Source organism: Schistocerca nitens, chromosome 10 (genome assembly GCF_023898315.1).
Source record: "Schistocerca nitens isolate TAMUIC-IGC-003100 chromosome 10, iqSchNite1.1, whole genome shotgun sequence".
NCBI lineage: Eukaryota > Metazoa > Arthropoda > Insecta > Orthoptera > Acrididae > Schistocerca > Schistocerca nitens.
This window is the reverse complement of record NC_064623.1, coordinates 68,595,618-68,614,663: the sequence shown is the minus strand read 5'-3', so window position 1 is coordinate 68,614,663 and position 19,046 is coordinate 68,595,618. Positions and strand designations below refer to the sequence as shown.

Below are 19,046 nucleotides of genomic sequence, written 5' to 3'. Positions count from 1 at the left end.
ATTTAATTTTTAGATACCACAGAACTACATTTACTTGACTGCGTGGCATGATAAAAATATTGTTTCATTGCTGTGATGGTGACCACTGTTCCCTGAATTTGAATTGTTTTAAAGTAAGATCACACTTTGAAGATTCACAGCAACTGGCATCACCCATAATTGTTCCAAAGTTGGAAATGAGTCATCTTGAGAAGTGGAAATAATCCCTTGGGCACCCACCTATGATTTCATTCAATCCATACAGTTAAATTATGAGGAAACTTCAGGCTTAAGGGGTAACCACACACTGTATTAGGGGAGAGTAGTGAAGAATGCATTTGATATGGAGTTGTTCCACTGGTAGTGGTGTCCTGAACAAAGCAATATATATACACCATCTACATGTATTCAAGTTTGTTATGCTGCATATGAGAGTTTTGTTGTCTAATATAGTAATATGAGGTAAAATCTTTCCCTAATGTTTGATGTCTTTGATTGTTAGTTCTTCTGTCCTCACTATACAACTATGTTTTCAGTATAGCTCTCTTCAGAAAGAGTTATGTTCAGGACTAAGTAGTTTTAGAGAACATGTTGTGCAATTTTTATTTGGAAAATACAGCAAAGCGATGTCTATAGAACAGAGTAATTCCCTTTCAGTCTTAGAGACTTCTTGGGGAAATTATAGAACTGAAGTGCTGTGTGTGAAAACTGTTCATACATAACTAGCATTCATGGACATTTTCTGTTGTAGTCGTGAGACAGAACTATGTCAGAAAAGTTGTTCAGGAAAGAATAGTGACCTCAAATCTAATCACTACACCCCAAGTTGAACTTTTGATTTTTTTCTTAAGCAACATTACATAAATAATAGGCATTTCAGAGCACATAATCTTACCTGCTGTTTGACATGGTTGCTAGTGAGTTTTATTCAAGAGATTTTTTTTATTGTTTGTGCAAAAGTATTACATAATTGACACAGGGTAGCAGGAAGCTATGCTACTACACCATGATTGGCAAACACACACAATTGCTGTACTAGCAGTCATAACTTTTTGAGTCAGTACTGTTTTGCAGTATCAAGCACTTTTTCTTTTTATGGAGGGGGAGGGGGGTTACTTATTGTGCCTGTGTTCATTTATCTTAGATTTTACATGTTGTTCATAGACGTGCTGAAGTAATTGTGATTAATAGTGCTTGTCACTTTCTTAATTAAATTTGGTTACCAAATTATACTTGAAGTTCCAAAGATACACATGTGACTGAAATTGCATCTGCCCTGATCTGTGACATTAATACCAATAGTGAAATTCTGTGGGTTGTTGGATGTGAATTATTTTTCTAGAGCAGTTTGATTACACTCCAATTATTAATATTTGTTAATTCTGCAATGAAGGGTAATTAACTCTATCTTGAATATAATTTTTTGCAGCTGTTAGAACAGCATAAATATTTTGCTATATGCATGACTTTGTATTTAGGTGTTCATCATTAAAAATAGTTGTTCAATAGTTTCTGCCCAATATCGGTTGCAATGTTTGACACTCCGCACAGGAAGCATAAATCTGTCCCAGACTTTGTATTTGGATAACTGATTCTTTATATTACACATTCTTGCTGCTTTGTAACTAGATGCCACACCTTAGCATTTTTTAAATACTTTTTTCCTATTTCATTTTTCTGATAGTAAATTAGTGACTTTCACATCTACTGATAGTGCAGTGCAAAACAAGTAAAATTACAATATCGCATTGGATCCATTGGACAGATCCTATGATATATCAGGCTGACCATAAAGTGTGAGTGGGATAATTCCTTCAATCTTAATCCCTTAGCAAAAAGAGCAGTGATGAGATAAATGGCCTTCACAAAGTAAGAAACCTGCATGAAGAAGTAATTTCAAGAAGTATTTCGTGTATTTTAAAGAAAGGCATCCGCTTATCTATAGCAGACTGGTATGTGGTGCATAGACATACACCTTCCAGTAGAAAATACACACACATACACACAAAATGTTTTTGAGTATCTTGTGTGGTTGTGTGTACTTTCTACTAGAAGAGGAATCTGAGCTTAAATGCTAGTGAACATTGTTCATGCGCCCCACGTCAAGTCTGCAGTAGGTGAGTGGTTGCATTTTCCTATCTTATGTGTTGTTCCATCCAGAAATTGCCATTTTTGCTATGCTTTCCTGTGTTTTATTTTGATGAGACTGGAGAAATTTCTTTGCCTACCTTTCCACTCATTGCCATCATCCTCAGCCATTTGATGTCCGCTGTTGGATAAAAAGTCCTCCAGACTTACCTGATCATTGTAATTTCCAGCCTTGGGCATACATCCGTGTTGCTCCTGCACTTCTATGAATATACACGTGTATGTACTCATATCATCATTAAAACAAGTATGTTGATTATCATTAGAGGGTATAGTAAACAGTCTTTAATATTATTAAACATGCAGATTTGATTATCAGACTGATGAACATGGTTGGGTAACAGATTAAAGTGCATTGAGTGAGGGTTAACTTCTTGACGAAGGACGGTTTGGGCAGTGTATGGTTAAAAAAAAAAAAAAATTTCACAGATTGCGAAATGTGGCAACTTAGGGTGACAGTTCTGGAGAAAGTACTAACCAGCTGCCATCTTCAAGCCACCTGCTGCTTCATATTTATTTTAATCATTTATATACTTTTTACATTTCTTTTTTTGTTACACCTGAAAACATGGAACATTGTTTTTTTCAGCCTTGTGTTCTTGGATAACCACTGTTATGGATTGCAAAGAAGATAAAGTGCATTCAGTAATAGTTGGTCTAAACATCAAAATGCTTTTAATCATGATTCAGTTGAAGGTTTTATATCCTCTTGATTGAGAACTAATGTATCCAGAATCTACAGATTAACATATAATTTCAGTCACAATGTGACTTATCATTTTTTACATACAAAAGTAGTACTAATTTTGAAAGTCACTAGCCAAGGATTGAGTCCTGAATATTAGGACTTAAGGGTAGTCACAGTCGTGTTGGTTATTAATCAGTTGCTAAAACTGGGGTTCACTGTTTTATAACAAATGGCAAATTGGTTTGTACACAAGTGAACTGCAACAATCCTTTAAACTGTGAATTTACAATTTATTCTGTCTTAAGACTTTCAAATTTTAACATTGTTTTTCAAAAACGTTGTGAGTGCTCGATGTCTAGGTATGATGAGGGCAGTACATGAGAAATTATTATTTTAGTACTATGTATTTATCTCAGCACGATAATTCTCCTACTGATGGGTCAGTTTGTTAAGATTATATTTTTCTCTGATAAAAATTTCTGCTAATATATGAAGGAACTTCATCATAGGTGATTGGAGGATGAACTGTTAGTGTTACCTGTTGAGTAATATTTAAGTATAACAAGAGACACAAAATATCTCTTCTCCAGGAACCCATTTATTGAAAAAAGTTGAGTTCTAAAAAAATAATATTACCATACTTAGATTTGAATAATCACTTCCAGTTGTCGTTGTGTTGCCCTATTTTACATGGTAAAGAATTTACCACTGAAGAATGGAGCTGTTTCTTTGTGCAGATTGAACCCACTAATGTAGACAAGTGAGTTCAGTGTACACTAATGTAACACTCCCAACAACTAGTTCTGTCTGATTGATTAGAAAGTGAAGTTGAATTTCAGTAAATAGTGACATTTGTGTCTTGTTCCTCTCATGGAACGCATTTCTTAAATGCCTTCTTAAGGCGTAAAATGAGGTTTATCTGCATGCATGTTTCGCCAGCCAGCACAATTGAGACCTCATAATCACTACAGCGTAATTCTAATAATCCTTTGCAAACATCATAGCTGCACATACCAGCAACATGTTGCTATAGGCTCTGCGAGTTTATTGCCGACACTGGCACCGGTGGTGTATGTCGACAGGATGAAGACCTCTATACAGACCCATTTGCTGACTCTCCAGATGAAATTGGGGCGTCATCACAGGGGGGTGACGGCGAATGGTGCCACGGTGATGAACCACCCCCTGAGCCACGTGGCTTGTGGCAGCGGGGACCCAGGTGAGAATCTCAGTGTGTTTAGTGTTTTGTAGTTTTTGGGAAACATCACAGCATTTTGAAGTGCAGGTTTCCCCCCTGCCTCTTCATTTTTAACCTAGTCTTCCTCCCTCAAATGCCCCCTTTTCCTCACAGATTCACATTCCTCCTGCACCCTTTTCCATTTTGCTTTGCCAAAAATTGTATTTCATTATTCTGTTTTCAAATAATATAAAACCATGTGACTTATGGTAATCCTGATGGAAGTGATTTCTTGTACTTCATAAATTTGATCTATGGAGGATCTAAAGTTGTTAATTTGGTACAACACATATTGGAAAAATACTGACATAAACTTGTTGTATGAAGTTCACATTCATTTATAAATTCTGAAGAGAATAACAGTCATCCCTTTTTAATTAATTGTTTATAATTCAATGAGAAATGACGCTTGTTCATGATGTTTTGCTTTTAAAGTGTTCATTTTTCTGTAAGCTAAATGGAGAATGTAGTTGGATATTTGTGATTAAGGAAATAAATAACCACAATTCGTAAATGGATGGCCTCTTGTGTCTATGGTGGGCAGCAAGAGAGTTGTACATGAAATGCTCAGTGTCCGTTAACATTACATTTTATAATTGATTCCCCTTTTTCAGAAGCACATGGTAAATTACCCATTTTTACTTAATCGTACAAAATTTTAAAGCTCATTACTCTCAGCAGTGTTTGTTTCTCAGCATTTTGTGCTTGCAGTAATATCTATTAAATTCAATACATTGAACTTAAATAGGAGCTGAATCTGCCTCGACTGTACAGAATAACTGTCCTATTCGCACTTCAGCATGTGTGTCAATTCGTGAGAGATTGTTTACAAGTTTGTCTGGCTGTAATAGAAGTAGTTTCCTAACTCCTTTGATCCGTTGTGCATTTCAAGATTTATGGGTAAAACTGCTTCTAAATTTGTAAACATTCACTTAAAAGGATCTCCATCACTGTTTGGCAATGAGATTTATTTATGTAATTTCAGGACCCTATATTTTACTTTTCTACTTTATTCAGTTAGGACTTAGGGTGCTTCAGATTATGGTAAAATTAACTAGACACTATTGGCTCATTTACACAGGGACAGTGATTTTAATTCCTAATTTAACATAGCTCAGATGAGGAGCAGAAATATCTCCTCCTGTTACATGGCCAGCATTTCATTCTTACTTTTTTATACACGTGAAGTTGTTAGGAGCTTATTACTCATGTTATTCAGAAATATTTCTTGTCAGTTATCCTTTGTCCTAAAGTAGATATTAATTTTGGATAACGGCTGTATGTTTTCTTTGCTGAACTCATAATTTTGCAATTACAGTTTCTTAAATATGCAGAAAAATCAGCCTAGCACTGGGGCAATGTTAACAATTTTAAGAGCTAAACTTACTTTACTGGCCGTAGTTTCTTTCATTTTTATTCTCTATACTGCCCATAGGTACACTAGACTTCCATAAATAAAGCAGAAAACCACAAATATAATTATTCAGTTAGTTGCTTGCCAAATACTATGAAATTTTATGAATGTGACGTAGTGTAAATATATCAGCAATATTAAAATGATAGATTGGGTGCATTGGTGGAATAAAAGGTTTTTTTGTATTGGAGTGGGAGCACGGAACGACTTACAGTCTAAATATAACTTGAGAACACAGCCATAACAGTGGATTTATGTTCAAACTAGCAACACGTTTGAAAGGGATCTGTTGTCACTTAGCAAATTAAAATAGAATTCTTCCATGAAGAAAATGGTCCTGCCATGATTTTCAATTGTGGGTACATGCTGGTGTGCATTTTGTAAACTTTTCTATCAGAGGTGGTCAGTGAAAGAGAAACATGTGGCTTGTTGTATTATATACATACCATTTTTGTTGAGGCCACTATATCCAACAAGAGGTCTGCTCAGAAAATTCCAAAACATTGTCTACAGAATTTTTCTACACATACCTTTTACCTATTGTGCATGGTCTCCTTTGAAATACTCTCCTCCACAATTGATACATCACTCCCAGCGCCATTTTCACTTATGGAAGGCAGTCTCTGTATGCCTCTTGGTGGATTGCATGAAGTGCCGTCTGCAAATTTTCTTTTATCTTGTCTTATCATTGCAAATCTGCATCCTTCCAGCAGGGTTTTCAACTTTGAAGATAAGAAAAGGTCCACAGGGGCCAGGTCTAGAGAGTACGGAGGATGAGGCAGCACAGTCATTTCACGTTTTATGCAATAGTTGCGCACCAACAGGAGTGAATGTGTGGGTATTTTACCATCCTGGAAGAGCCATGAATTATTGTCGTACCACATTTCAAGTTGTTTCCTTCTCATATTTTGTTGTAGGCATCACAATATGTGCCAATGGTGCCATTGATTAACAGCCTGTCCCTGTGGCACGAATTCATGATGAACTAATCCTTCAAACTCAAAGAAAACTATCAGCATGGCTTTGACATTTGACATGACCTGATTAGTGTTAGGTGTACTTCTGTGGAGATTTGTGAATGGAGTTTTACTTTCACTGTGTGTATTAATGGCACAGCAAACAGCAGCTTTAGCTCTCTAAAGGTACTCACAGTCTCTGTCAGATAGTGGAGAATGTATCATTATTAAATGGCCCTGAAACACAGGAGTATTATTATGTTATGAGACCAAAATGCTGCTGTGTTTGATTATGTTTTTTATTACTAGAGGCCTATTTCGGTTCGATTGCCATCTTCAGGTTATATCAGGTAGTCTTGTTATCCATATGAGAACAGTTTCTCAGTTGCAGTTAGCTCCTTTGATGGTGTGGAAGTCGATGTTAAATAAATTTTTTGTTGGGATAGCTTTGTGTGTAGTTCTTGAAGTGAGAAAGCTTATTTCATAATGATGTATTGTGGCAGCTATATTAACAATTACATAAATAACTGCCCCAATGAAAAATTTAACATCTACTATAGCTATAAGAGCATCAAAGTGAAGAGCATCAAAGTGGCAAACTTACATAATTGTGTGACAGCAGGTGAGACGTCGAAGTCATATGGGTATCAAAACCATCTGACATAACTTGAAGATGGCCATCACAGCAAAATAGTCCTTTAGCAATAAACAATATAATCAAACACAGCTTATCTTTGATCTAGTAACATAATATAATGATACCCTTATATGACACATACGACGTAGTGAGTTAGTCATATTTAATGTAATTTTGTGTAAGTAGGTAAAAGGACTTGACTGTTCTGATTGCCCTTTCACTGGCCAATTATCAGACTTAAGTCACAACTGCGAAACATGTAGTGTAGCCCATAGAGAGAGATCTCAAGTGGAATGACCACGTACATCTTTGTAGTGAAACAGCAGATGCTAGACTTAGATTCATTAAAATAACCCTAAGGAGTGTGATTCACTTAAGAAGGAATCCAGTTTGAGTTTTGAAAGCAATCTCCTTTTGAACTCAGTTATAAAGCTAGACCAGTGGCAAGACAATAACACCTAACTCATTTTTTGATGACCATGATCGTAAATATAGAAAAATTCTGAGGAATACCACCTCTCTCTTAATGGAGTAAGAAGGGGAAATGTAACTACAAGAATGACTCTATAAAGGTGGGAATTTTATTATAACTTAATAATGAGGAAGGTACTTACAGAAATCATTGTTGCTTTATTCCCCCCCTCCCTGTCCCTTTTTCTGCTGTTCAACATGTTCTCACTACTCACCTATTCCAGCAGTCTACAAGTTACAAACTGTGTTTTTTTCATGTGTGATCTAGCATCATCTTTATCACCACTCTCAAATTTCTGGCCCTTGGTTCTTTCTAAGGTGAAAACTGTATGGCACCAAACCAGGGTTCTTCGGTGAATTTTTCAGGGTATCAAATTTTAGATCACAAAGTGTAGCTTTGATGGTTTATATTGTCATGGAGCAGCAACAACCCATGCGAGAAAAGTAATTTTGATCACATAGTATTCTCAAGTACTGACATGCGACTTCTTGTAAGTGTTCTGTTATGACCTCTGAAGGATAGCAGGTCGCCCCTTTGTGAAAGAGTTTTTCCTTTCTTTCTCCTTCCAGAACCTCTTCACATTTCCCTTCTTCTCTCTCAATCTTCTTCTGTGATCCTCAGTAATCTCTTCAGCGATGACACAGTCCTTCTCCTATATTCTTCTCTGTTGTTGATTCCGACTTACGGGTTGGTGTGTAATTCCTTATCCGCTTTATCTTCTCTTCCTCTCAAATCCTTATCTCAGACAATTGGTGACAAGTTCAGCAATTCACTTTGTTTCTTTTCCTCTTGTCCTAAGCATTGTCGTTTATACTCTACTGGTCATTCATCCTGGCCCCTTGTCTGATTTCTTCTGATACTGACTTTGATCTTTGGCACTATTTTTGGTAGATCTTTGTGCCCTTATTCCACCACCTCCTGGCCCATCGTTTACATTGGTATTTTTCTCTCTTCCTTTTCTAGTTTTTATGCACCATATCTTTTAAGTATCATCATCTCAGCCACCTTGTAGTGTCTGATCTTTATGCCCATAGATACATTCTTTATATTGCACACTTAACCTGCTGACAAAGAAGACTGACCTTATCTTCCTCCCTGTTGGTCCCGCACTGCTCCTGGTTTGTCTCATTGTGTATCCTTTCAGTTATTTAAAATTGCCCACCTTCAGCAGAAAATTCCTTCAGGTGTTCAGTGATATTCATAGTGTTTTCTTGTAAACAATCCCCAGTCCTACCCTTCTGGCTATATTGCTGTCTCCTGTGACTCATGAATACATGTCACAGTTTGGCAGTTCTCATGGAAGTGCAGCATACAGGGTCTGTAGCATTTTAAAAGACCACAAGCATAACTTTTGCAGTATATGACCATAACTACGACTTTAACTCGCTTCTCGTGCTTGCACTCTATGGTTTCTGTTATACTCTGGTTTGTAATGATGCACTCAGGAATCAGCCCCCCCTCATGTGGCCTGCCACAGATGCTTGTGATTGTTGAATGTTGCTTTAATGGCCACTACTTAGTCGAGTACATTGTGGATGATATACATGCTGATCTTTGGTATTGAATTCCATGACATTTATTGACAGAGATTTGTTGTGTGATCAGTCATTTCACACGTTTTCTCATTTTCTTCAATGACTATATGCCTTACATTTTTTAACTTTTTTAGCATTCATTCATTGTTCTCTTCCATAAGCAGAGGCTCCTTACTGAACCATTATTCAGTTGCTGATTTCCATGTGGTTCCATTGACAGGAGGAGAAATACAAGGGGCGAGGGGGCAGATTAACTGAAGCATTTTATACCACTTCAAAGTCGCAACCAAATTATCACTTCCTAACCTAACCTAGACTTTGTGGAATACTTTGCAGATCAGTCTGTCACCACAAACTGTATTCCAAAAACTGATATAGGTGCCAAAGAAATATTGTGTGTGTTGTGTTTTCTTTGTGTTTGCACATGTTTGATGTTGATGTTGCACGCCACATCGTCATTACATTGCGGGACGAAGCAGACATCCAGTATTGGTAGGTTCAGTTGATCCACATGAACCTTCTCAATCTTATCACATGATCTCTGCAGTCACTTACCAACCTGTTAAAACTGCTACATTTTGGTCAAAAGATGTCATTGTTGGCCCTGTAAAACTGTACTTTATTGTGCAGAATCTCTATGAGAGCTATAATAAAATTCCTATTATTTAATATTTTGCATTTATACCGTGTACCCTCCAATCTTGATGTGGATTATAGATGTAAAAAAGAGAGAATTTCGTTCTCGACACTTACTTGCAAGTTCAGTAGTATTTGAAGAAACATTCATGACACTTCTTGTACAATATTTTGAAAATCTGTGTGTTATATTTAGAAACAAAACTATTATGCAGAATTACCAAATCAATCACAAATGTCAGTAATTTCATTAACTGAGACTTGTTATCAGTAACTTTTGTTGTCACACTTGTTTGTGGAGGTGTGTTTCCCATCACAGAGTTACCTCGATAATCTACAGAAATAACTTTTTTCATTTTCCAATCTCTCTCTCTCTATCTCTCTCTGTCTGTCTGTTGCCCTCACATAGAACGGTCTGCCCATAGAACTTATTTTTATCAACAGTTAATTGGCTCCTCACAGTACCAATAATAGCAGAAAGTTTCCAAGAAATTTACAGACATGTTTTTCCACCTGGAAACGAAATAGCTTTGTAACTAGCTCATTTGTAATGTGCACATTCTTGAGGCACAGATCACCAGTGGCAGCACTCAGATCACTAATGGCAGCACTACGCAAGAACATTCTGAACCAGAGCTATTTGCCGATTGTTGACCCCAGCTACCTATTAAACAGTAAAAAGTTAGACATGCTGTTGTCGCAAAGTAATAAATACCACAATAATGACACTCATTGCTGTGAAAGCTGTTAACACCTGACAGTTGGAACATCATCAACACCCCTAACCAGCCATAAGATTGTTTTTAATTATCTTTCTACCTAATTAATGAAACAGTTATCATATTTTTGCATCACAAGCATTAGTGAATTATCAGAAGACATGAATGGTTGTAAAATAACTCTAACAACAACCAAATCTCAACGATTGTGTGTCGTTAGCTACATCTTATTAATGAAGTGTATTATGGCGTGTGGGTATATATGTGCAAGATGAATGTAATGCTTACAGAATGTAACACGCAGTGTAAGTAAGTTGATGTCAAGCAAATGCTTAAAAATGAAGCAAAATCGAAATTAGGTAATTGCATGTATTAAATAAAGAACATTAACATACAGTCTACAATGGAGTATGTTTTCATTGGCTTCAGTACGAAGGTTGGTTTCCTGCAACTTGCCATGCATCTCTATCCTGTGCAAGCCTCTTCTGAATAGCTACTGCGACTCATACCCTCATTTAAAACTGTACTTGTCTCTTGGACCTTTGAAATGTTCATCACCCACACTTCCCTCCAATACTAAATTGACAATTCTTTGACGTCTCAAAAGTATCCTATCAATCGATCCTTTCTTTTGGTCAAGTTATGTCACAAATTTATTTTCTCCCCAATTTCATTCATTACCTCCTCATTAGTTATGTGTTATATGCCTGTCTTATCCCTTGGTGTTCTTCTGTAGCACCACATTCCAAAAGCTTCTACACTCTTCATGCCTAAACTGTTTATCATCCATGTTTTACTTCCACACATGACTGTATTCTGTACTATTACTTGCAGAAAAGACTAATGCTTAAAACTAATTTCTATGTTGACCAATTTCTCTTCTTATGCCATTGCCAGTCTACATTTTACATCCTATCTACTTCCGCCATCATCAGTTATTTTGCTGCACAAATAACAGAACTCGTTCACTATTTCACTGTATCGTTTCTTTATCTAATTTCCTCAGCATCACCTGATTTAATTAAACTAACCCCATTATCCTTGTTTTGCTTTTGTTGATGCTCATTTTATATCCTCCTTTCAAGACACTGTCCATTCCATTCAGCTGCATTTCCAAGTCCTGCGCTCTCTATGACAGAGGTACAACGTCTTTGGAAAATCTCAAAGCTTAATTTCGTCTCCCTGATCTTTCAATCCATTCTCCAAATTTTTCTTTTTCTCCTTTACTGCTTGCTCACTGCTTGCTCAATATACATATTGAATAACACCAGTAATAGGGTTGTAATCCTGTCTCACTCCTTTCTCAATCACTGCTTCCCTTTCATGCTCTTTGTCTCTAATAATTGCTGTGTGGTTTCTGTACATGTTGTATATACCCTTTCACTCCTTGTGTTTTACCACTGCTCCCTTTAGAATTTTGAAGAGTGTATTTGAATCATCTACTTCCTCCTGCCTTTCTATAATACTGTATTCCTTCCACCTTTCAGGTTGCCCTTTGTTGCTTAGTATTGGTTTTCTACTTGCGCTCTTGATATTCCTACAGCTGCTTCTCTTTTCTCCAAAAGTGTGTCTAATTTTCCTATAGGCAGTATCTTGTGTATCCATTTTGCACTTTTTGTGACATTCATATTCTCTTTTTCCTGCTTCATTTGCTGCATTTTTATGTTTTATTCTTTTATTAATTAAATTCGATATCTCATATGATATTCTACTAGATCTTGTCATTTTACGTGTTTGATCCCATTCCTGTTCCGCTTTATTTCTTTCCTGTGTTTCAGTCACTAGTTGCCTAATGCTCCTATTGAAACTAGCAGCAACCTCTGGTTCTTTCAACTTATCCATGTCCCATCTCCTTAATTTCCCACCATTTTTAATTTCTTTAGTTTCAGTGTGCAGTTCATAATATGTAAATTATTGTCAAGAGTCCACATCTGTCATTGGAAACAACTTACAGTTTAAAATCTGGATCTGAAATCACTGTCTTAACATCATACATTGTGTCCCAGAAGGAATGCTCAGTATTCGGGGGTACAATAAGAAAGATTATTTGAAGCAAAAGAGTCTAGTAAACATTGGCTCTAAAGTGCATACCTCAGAAGAGCTATGAGCACTTGTTTAGTAGAAGAAATGTTTTTCTCAACAGTGAAAATGGAAAAGTGCTCATAGCTCTTAAAGATATGCATTTTGGAGCATATGTTCTATCACTGAATATTGACCATTCCTCCAGGGACACCCTATATAATCAATCTGAAACCTTACATGTCTCCTCAACGTATACAACCTTCTTTGACATTTCTTAAATCAAGTGTGCAAAATTCTACCAGATGGCTTCCTCTTTTGCTCCTTTGACCCAGTTCATATTCTCCTACTATTTTTCCTTTTCTTCTTCTTACTACCAAATTCCAGTTACCTATAACAGTTACATTTTCCTCTTCCTTAATAATCTGAATCATTTCTGTATTTAATACACACAAACCAAAGTGTGAGGGTAGACTTTAATGAAAAACAAAGTAAAGTTGAAGTTGGAAAAAGTGTAAGGTCATGGGGTGATCATTACCACATTGCAAATGATATTGCCTTAACAATGCAGAAAACGTGAAGACGTTTTAACTAAATTAATAGTCAAAATACCAAAATTGTGAAAGTAAAGTAAAAAAAAATTAAAAAATGAGGACAACATGGCAAATCAAAATTGAAATAAATAAAATGGGCACCTTAATTACAGGAAACAAATGCGGCATGGAAGGGGAATTGCAACAGCAAAATGTTCTCTCAATGAAAGAATATAGCTGTTAGTTAAAAAAAAAAAAAAAGTCATTTAATACAGGAAAAAGTCAATGCATTCATCTGCAGTGTGCTCTTGTATTGCTCTGAATGCCAGTCACTGTTGAAGAAAGGTAGAAAGCTCTTAAAAGCAGTGGAAATATGGGTAATTGAAATCAGCTTTAACAGATTTTTTTGTAAGGGAAAAAACCAAGGGTAGCCAAGAAAGAAAGTTATAAAAAATTCTAAATCATTAAGAAATGAAGAAGGGCAATTGCAGTAACAATGTGTAGCTTTAGATCTAAAGGGATTCCAGACATTACGCAAAGAAATAAATGCAGTATTCTAATCAAAATTTAATTAATTTGTGCAATAAAATACAAACTGATTTGTTATGAGCACAAACTACAGGTCTTTAAAAAACTGATAGTGTATGTTGCTGAAGTCCGCAGTGGTGTTTAAGCATAGATTTGCAATTACATCAGCAGTACATGTCATCTGGGATTTGATATTTACTGCAGTGGCAGGTCTGTGAATCAGGACTAAATCGCATCTGGGATAAGTGTTTCAAAGAAACCTGCCTCGCCTTCTGTTCTCCTATCTACATTCGGCATCTGATGTGCTGTAACATTACTATCCCGAAAGTAGATGTCACTGAATTTCTCATGGACTTCCAGCTGGTTCTTTTGTCAGGATCCATAACATCTGTAGTTTCCCTCCATTTGTCTGTCACAAAAACGTTTACCCATTCAGCAGTGTATGCTGCAAAACTATTTATCTGAAAATTTCAATATACTGACAACTCCTTAAAAAGCTCCTGCACTCTAGAAACAGTTTTCAGAGACTGGAGGCTCCATGGCATCCTACACACCTGAAAGAAAATTCTGTGCTTCTAAGAGATTGGTTGGCTTCACAGATTCTGGCACATTAACATGTTATACATACCATCAAGCAAAGCACTTGTGATATAACTGCTTTGTTACTTCTAAAATCCCTTGATGCTTGGGGCTTGCTTGTTGCATTGCTAAGAACGGAAAGTGAGCTCATTGTTTTATAGTAAACGTATTTCAGGAGGGTGGCAAACTTGTCTGCAAGAAGTAAAAGCTTGTAGCTTTCTTCAGCCACATTGTCTTCAGACACTTTCAGGCATGTAATACATTGTGCTCTTGTCATCCGAATGTGGCAGTTTGCACACATTTTTGAATTGGCAATGATTTGTGGCTTTACTGTTGTTGAGCTTCTTAAGTTTCCCGTCTCATAAGTATTGGCACAAACAAATACTGTCACTCTGTCTTTGCTGTGTTTTTCACTTTGACAAATTATATTTTGTACAGTGTATGATAACTTAGGCATGAATTTTAAATGCAATCATAATTCGTTGCCATTGGGAGTTTCGTGCTTTTTGTACTTTACTGTGAAGTCTGCCAAGACACCATTTTGGCAGACAGTAGCATCTTCGTTCACAGATTCAGGCTCATTACTGTAGATGATGTAAATTTTAGTTTTCATCTCACTCGTAATTTCTGGTAACGTTCCTTGGATTATGGGATCGCTAGGGTAACTAATACAGTCCTAGTTGGGAGGGGGGGGGGGGGGGGGACACAAAACTGAGATCAGTCTGCATGGACCCCAAGTTAAAATATGATTGTGTGCCTGTTAATGAAAAGTATGACTGTCTCAGTAATTTTATGGTTAATTGTTTTCAAACTACGACAGAAATTGGTAGGTCAATTGTTGGTTTTGCTCAGGCTGTTGACATTACTCCAAGAACATGTATGTTTGAACATTTTCATTGCTAAGAAAAATGTTATATATTTAGAAGAAACAGTTTTGGCTGTACTAAGGTTCTACGCTATAGTCTAAAAAATTATCCCCACCCTGCTTTGATAGCAATGTGGAGTTTCGGTCCTTGTAAAACAACCCTGGTTGTGGTAATGAAAATATTACTGTCTGCTGGTTGCTGCAGCCTTGGGAAACCCAAATCATTTAGACATAGCTGTGCAACATTAGTTGGTGGTAGCTCACATTGTTATCTTGAAAAATAAATGGCCCACGTTTTGCACCACTGAAATGGTTCTTAGCTCTCTTTGTTACTTCCTTGTCATAATTTTACAGTACACTGTACCATTGACTGTACCTGTACATTTTTCTATCCTTCCAACCGCTTTAAAAATAGAGGCACCCCACACCATAATGCTTTCAGAGAACCTTTTGGTTTGAATAACATGCTCATTGTTCAGTTCCTTTCCTGTCTCAGTCCTTAGTTTCAAGCCGGCATCACTACCGTACGCAGTAAATTCATTAAAAAATAATTTACCCATGTGCTGCTGTGAACATGCGTGCTCGTCCTGTGACGACATTCCCCAGGTGCTGTGGACTTTCATATGCATGCTGCTTGGGTTTTCGTACAGTACTGCTGACCTCTCACTACCGCAGATGAGGTACTTCCGTAGCTTGGTGGGAGAAAAAAATAGTTTTTATCATTTATCATACAACATATATGTCTCATTGCATCGTTTGTGAGAAACCTAGTTTTGATATTGTGGGTCATTTGAGATATGATTGTGATGCACAAGGACATGAAGGGGTGCATCACACACAACCATTCATTGGATGTAAAATCCAGTAACTCCAAAATGAGATGGGGTATCGTTTTCTGCTCTCAATTTTAAATTCAATTTCAACGTCTTATCTACATTTCATTTGCTGCAATGTATGAGCTAAATTCAACCCTACTCAGAGTTTGTGCAGCATATTTTTCTCTCTGCAAGATCTTTAAAATTTCATGCAATGTCTTAATTTAATGCAGCACAATAACCGTGGCATATAATGAAAAGAAAGTCCTTTATTGAGTGAAGATACCAGACTAAGATGTTCAAAAATCAATTTTTTCCACCTTACAGTTTTTGAAAAATCGGATGATAAGTATTTCATATTGGCCAGAATGCCATTTCTCAGCACAGACGCCAGCATTTGGTGAACAGTACAGCTATAACAAAAGCCACCCTCAATGCAGAATGTAGAGAGCAGGTCCATAGCAGTGAAAAGATTAATCCAAACCCTGTCACTGTTTCTCATGCAGTAATGTTGCCACCTGTTTTTGTGTGTTTGAAGTGAAAAGTGGTTTTATATTACGTTATAGAACTCTAGAAAATTAGTATTCTGACAGTATGAAATCTTAACTATATTTTAAAAGTACACTATGTGATCAAAAGTATTTGAATATTTGGCTGAAAATGACTTACAAGTTTGTGCCACACTCCATCGGTAATGCTGGAATTCAATATGGTGTTGGCCCACCCTTAACCTTGATGACAGCTTCCACTCTTGCAGGCATACGTTCAATCAGGTGCTGGAAGGTTTGTTGGGGAACGGCAGCCCATTCTTCCGGAATGCTGCAGTGAGGAGAGATATAGATGTCGGTTGGTGAGGCCTGGCACGAAGAGCCTGGCACGAAGATGGCATTCCAAAACATCCTGAAGGTGTTCCATAGGATTCAGGTCAGGACTCTGTGCAAGCCAGTCCATTACAGGGATGTTATTGTCGTGTAACCACTCTGCCACAAGCCGTGCGTTATGAACAGGTGCTCGATCACATTGAAAGATGCAATTGCCATCTCCAAATTGCTCTTCAGCGGTGGGAAGCAAGAAGGTGCTTAAAACATCAATGTAGCCCTGTGCTGTGATAGTGCCATGCAAAACAACAAGGGGTGCAAACCCCCTCCGTGAAAAACACCACCACACCATAGCACCACCTGTTGGCACTACACACGCTGGCAGATGACATTCAATGGGCGTTTGCCATACCCACACCCTGCCATCAGATCGCCACATTGTGTGCCATGATTCGTCACTCCACACAACATTTTTCCACTGTCCAATTGTCCAATGTTAACACTCCCTACACCGAGCGAGGCGTTGTTTGGCATTTACCGGTGTGATGTGTTGCTTATGAGCAGCCGCTCGACCATGAAATCCAAGTTTTCTCACCTCCAGCCTAACTGTCCTGCCTATTACACATTACTACGACCATCTTCAACTGTCGGCGGTCTCTGTCAGGTCAACAGACGAGGTTGGTTTGTATGTTTTTGTGCTGTGTGTGTCCCTTCGCTTTTCCACTAAACTATCACATCAGAAACAGTGGATCTAGGGATGTTTAGGAATGTGGAAATCTGGCGTACAGATGTATGAGACAAGTGACACTCAATTACCTGACTATGTTCGAAGTCTGTGAGTTCTGTGGAGCATCCCGTTCTGCTCTCTCATGATTTCTAACGACTACTGAGATCGCTGATATGGAGTACGTGGCAGTAGGTAGCAGCGCAATGCACCCAACATGAAAAATGTGTGTTTTTGGGGGCATCCGGATACTTTTGATTACATAATGTACAATTGATATAATAATATATTTCGATAAAAAAATGGACTGGTGGTAACTCACAAAAGAAATCTGCAACATGTGTGCGGAGTTCTGTGTTATTAAGTGTAGTACATCACAGAAATGAAAATCTGAAAACTAAGTCGAACAGTTGCAAAAATCTTAGTATAGCACGTGAAACCTTTTTACGACAAAAATAAATTGTGTTTTTGTAGAATGTTGCTGCTTATCATTTGTAGAGCTGAAAGTGCAGACTTATTCCTTGTTTTTGGATACAGTTTTCAAATTTTCAGTAGTTTAATTGAAAGTGAATTATAGACCACCAGGTTCTTCTGTTTCCTATTTAAACTATCCAGCTTTTTGAGTTCCATCCATGCTAGCTATTTGAATTTCTTACTATTAGTGAATGGTTTTGTATAACTAGGCTGGGCCAGTAGCAGTCTCTCGAGTGCTTCCAACTAGCACACAGTCTGCTTACTCAGTTAAATAATATTTTAACAGTTCCACAGCACTTATTAAGTGAAAAATAGTTTATTGCAGTCAGTAGCCATTGCAACTGTGGATCAGCTGCTTTAGCTAGAGTTATGGGTCCGTTATTGCCCCTGTGGTCTGTGTTTGTGTTACATACTGACACAGTGACCTGATGGATGTGCACTGATGTGCAAAAATTAAGGACAACAAGGTTGTCCACACTGTATGTCACTGCCAAGCTTGGTGGAACTTGGACCATACATAGAAGGAACTACTGCACTATGATACAGAAGGTAATTGAAGGAAATATGCAATTAGATAAACAGAAATGACACTTTTATTCAAAGGCAGTAATTACACTGAAGTCACTGCAATTCATGATGGTCCCTTGGACGGTACAGTCGGGAAATGATTTAACGGTTGGAGACCACTACAGACAGCTGTGCATACCGTATTTACCCGAATCTAAGCAGCACTCGAATCTAAGCCGCACCTGAAAAATGAGACTCGAAATCAAGGAAAAAAATTTTCCCGAATCTAAGCCGCACCTGAAATTTGAGACTCGAAATTCAAGGGGGAGAATCGTTTTAGACCGCACCTCCAAACCGAAACAAAGTTGGTCCATTGTAATATGAGACAATTTAGGTCGAATTAATGACGATACAGCTACAGTAGTTTGGTACGTGTGGTAAACTTAGCAGTTAAGCTTTACCACGTAGTCATTGCTATGCGTCAGGCGCTCCGTCCGTATTTATACTAGAGAGCCTTTTTCACATGCTTTGTCTGGTTTGAATTGATTGCTTATTTTTCTGTGATCTGATAAGTGCTGTTCTCTTTGTTATAGGTTTTTCGTCACTCTAAGCTCAAAATGCATTATTATACTGTGCCATGCATTGTTTGTCGCATTCTGATAATGCGTGTTTACGGCCTGTCGCCGCTCGCGGCATGGATTGCTTTTGTGCACCTACCGTCGCTTACAGTTAAAAAAAAAAGAGAGAGGAATCGTCTCATTAG

At 37.4% G+C, this 19,046-nt stretch overlaps 1 protein-coding gene across 8 annotated transcripts in view; it reads left to right on the top strand.

Annotated features, from left to right (window-relative positions):
- Positions 1 to 19,046, top strand: part of LOC126210040 (YLP motif-containing protein 1-like) — a 392,244-nt gene that overhangs the window by 111,170 nt on the left and 262,028 nt on the right. For all 8 annotated transcript variants that reach the window (XR_007540599.1, XR_007540598.1, XR_007540597.1 and 5 more), the window contains one exon: positions 3,898 to 4,034. Coding sequence is in view for 5 of the 8 variants with exons in the window: in XM_049939145.1 (XP_049795102.1) it covers positions 3,898 to 4,034 (137 nt within the window). In the remaining 3 variants the exon portion in view is untranslated. The remainder of the gene's footprint in view (positions 1 to 3,897; positions 4,035 to 19,046) is intronic.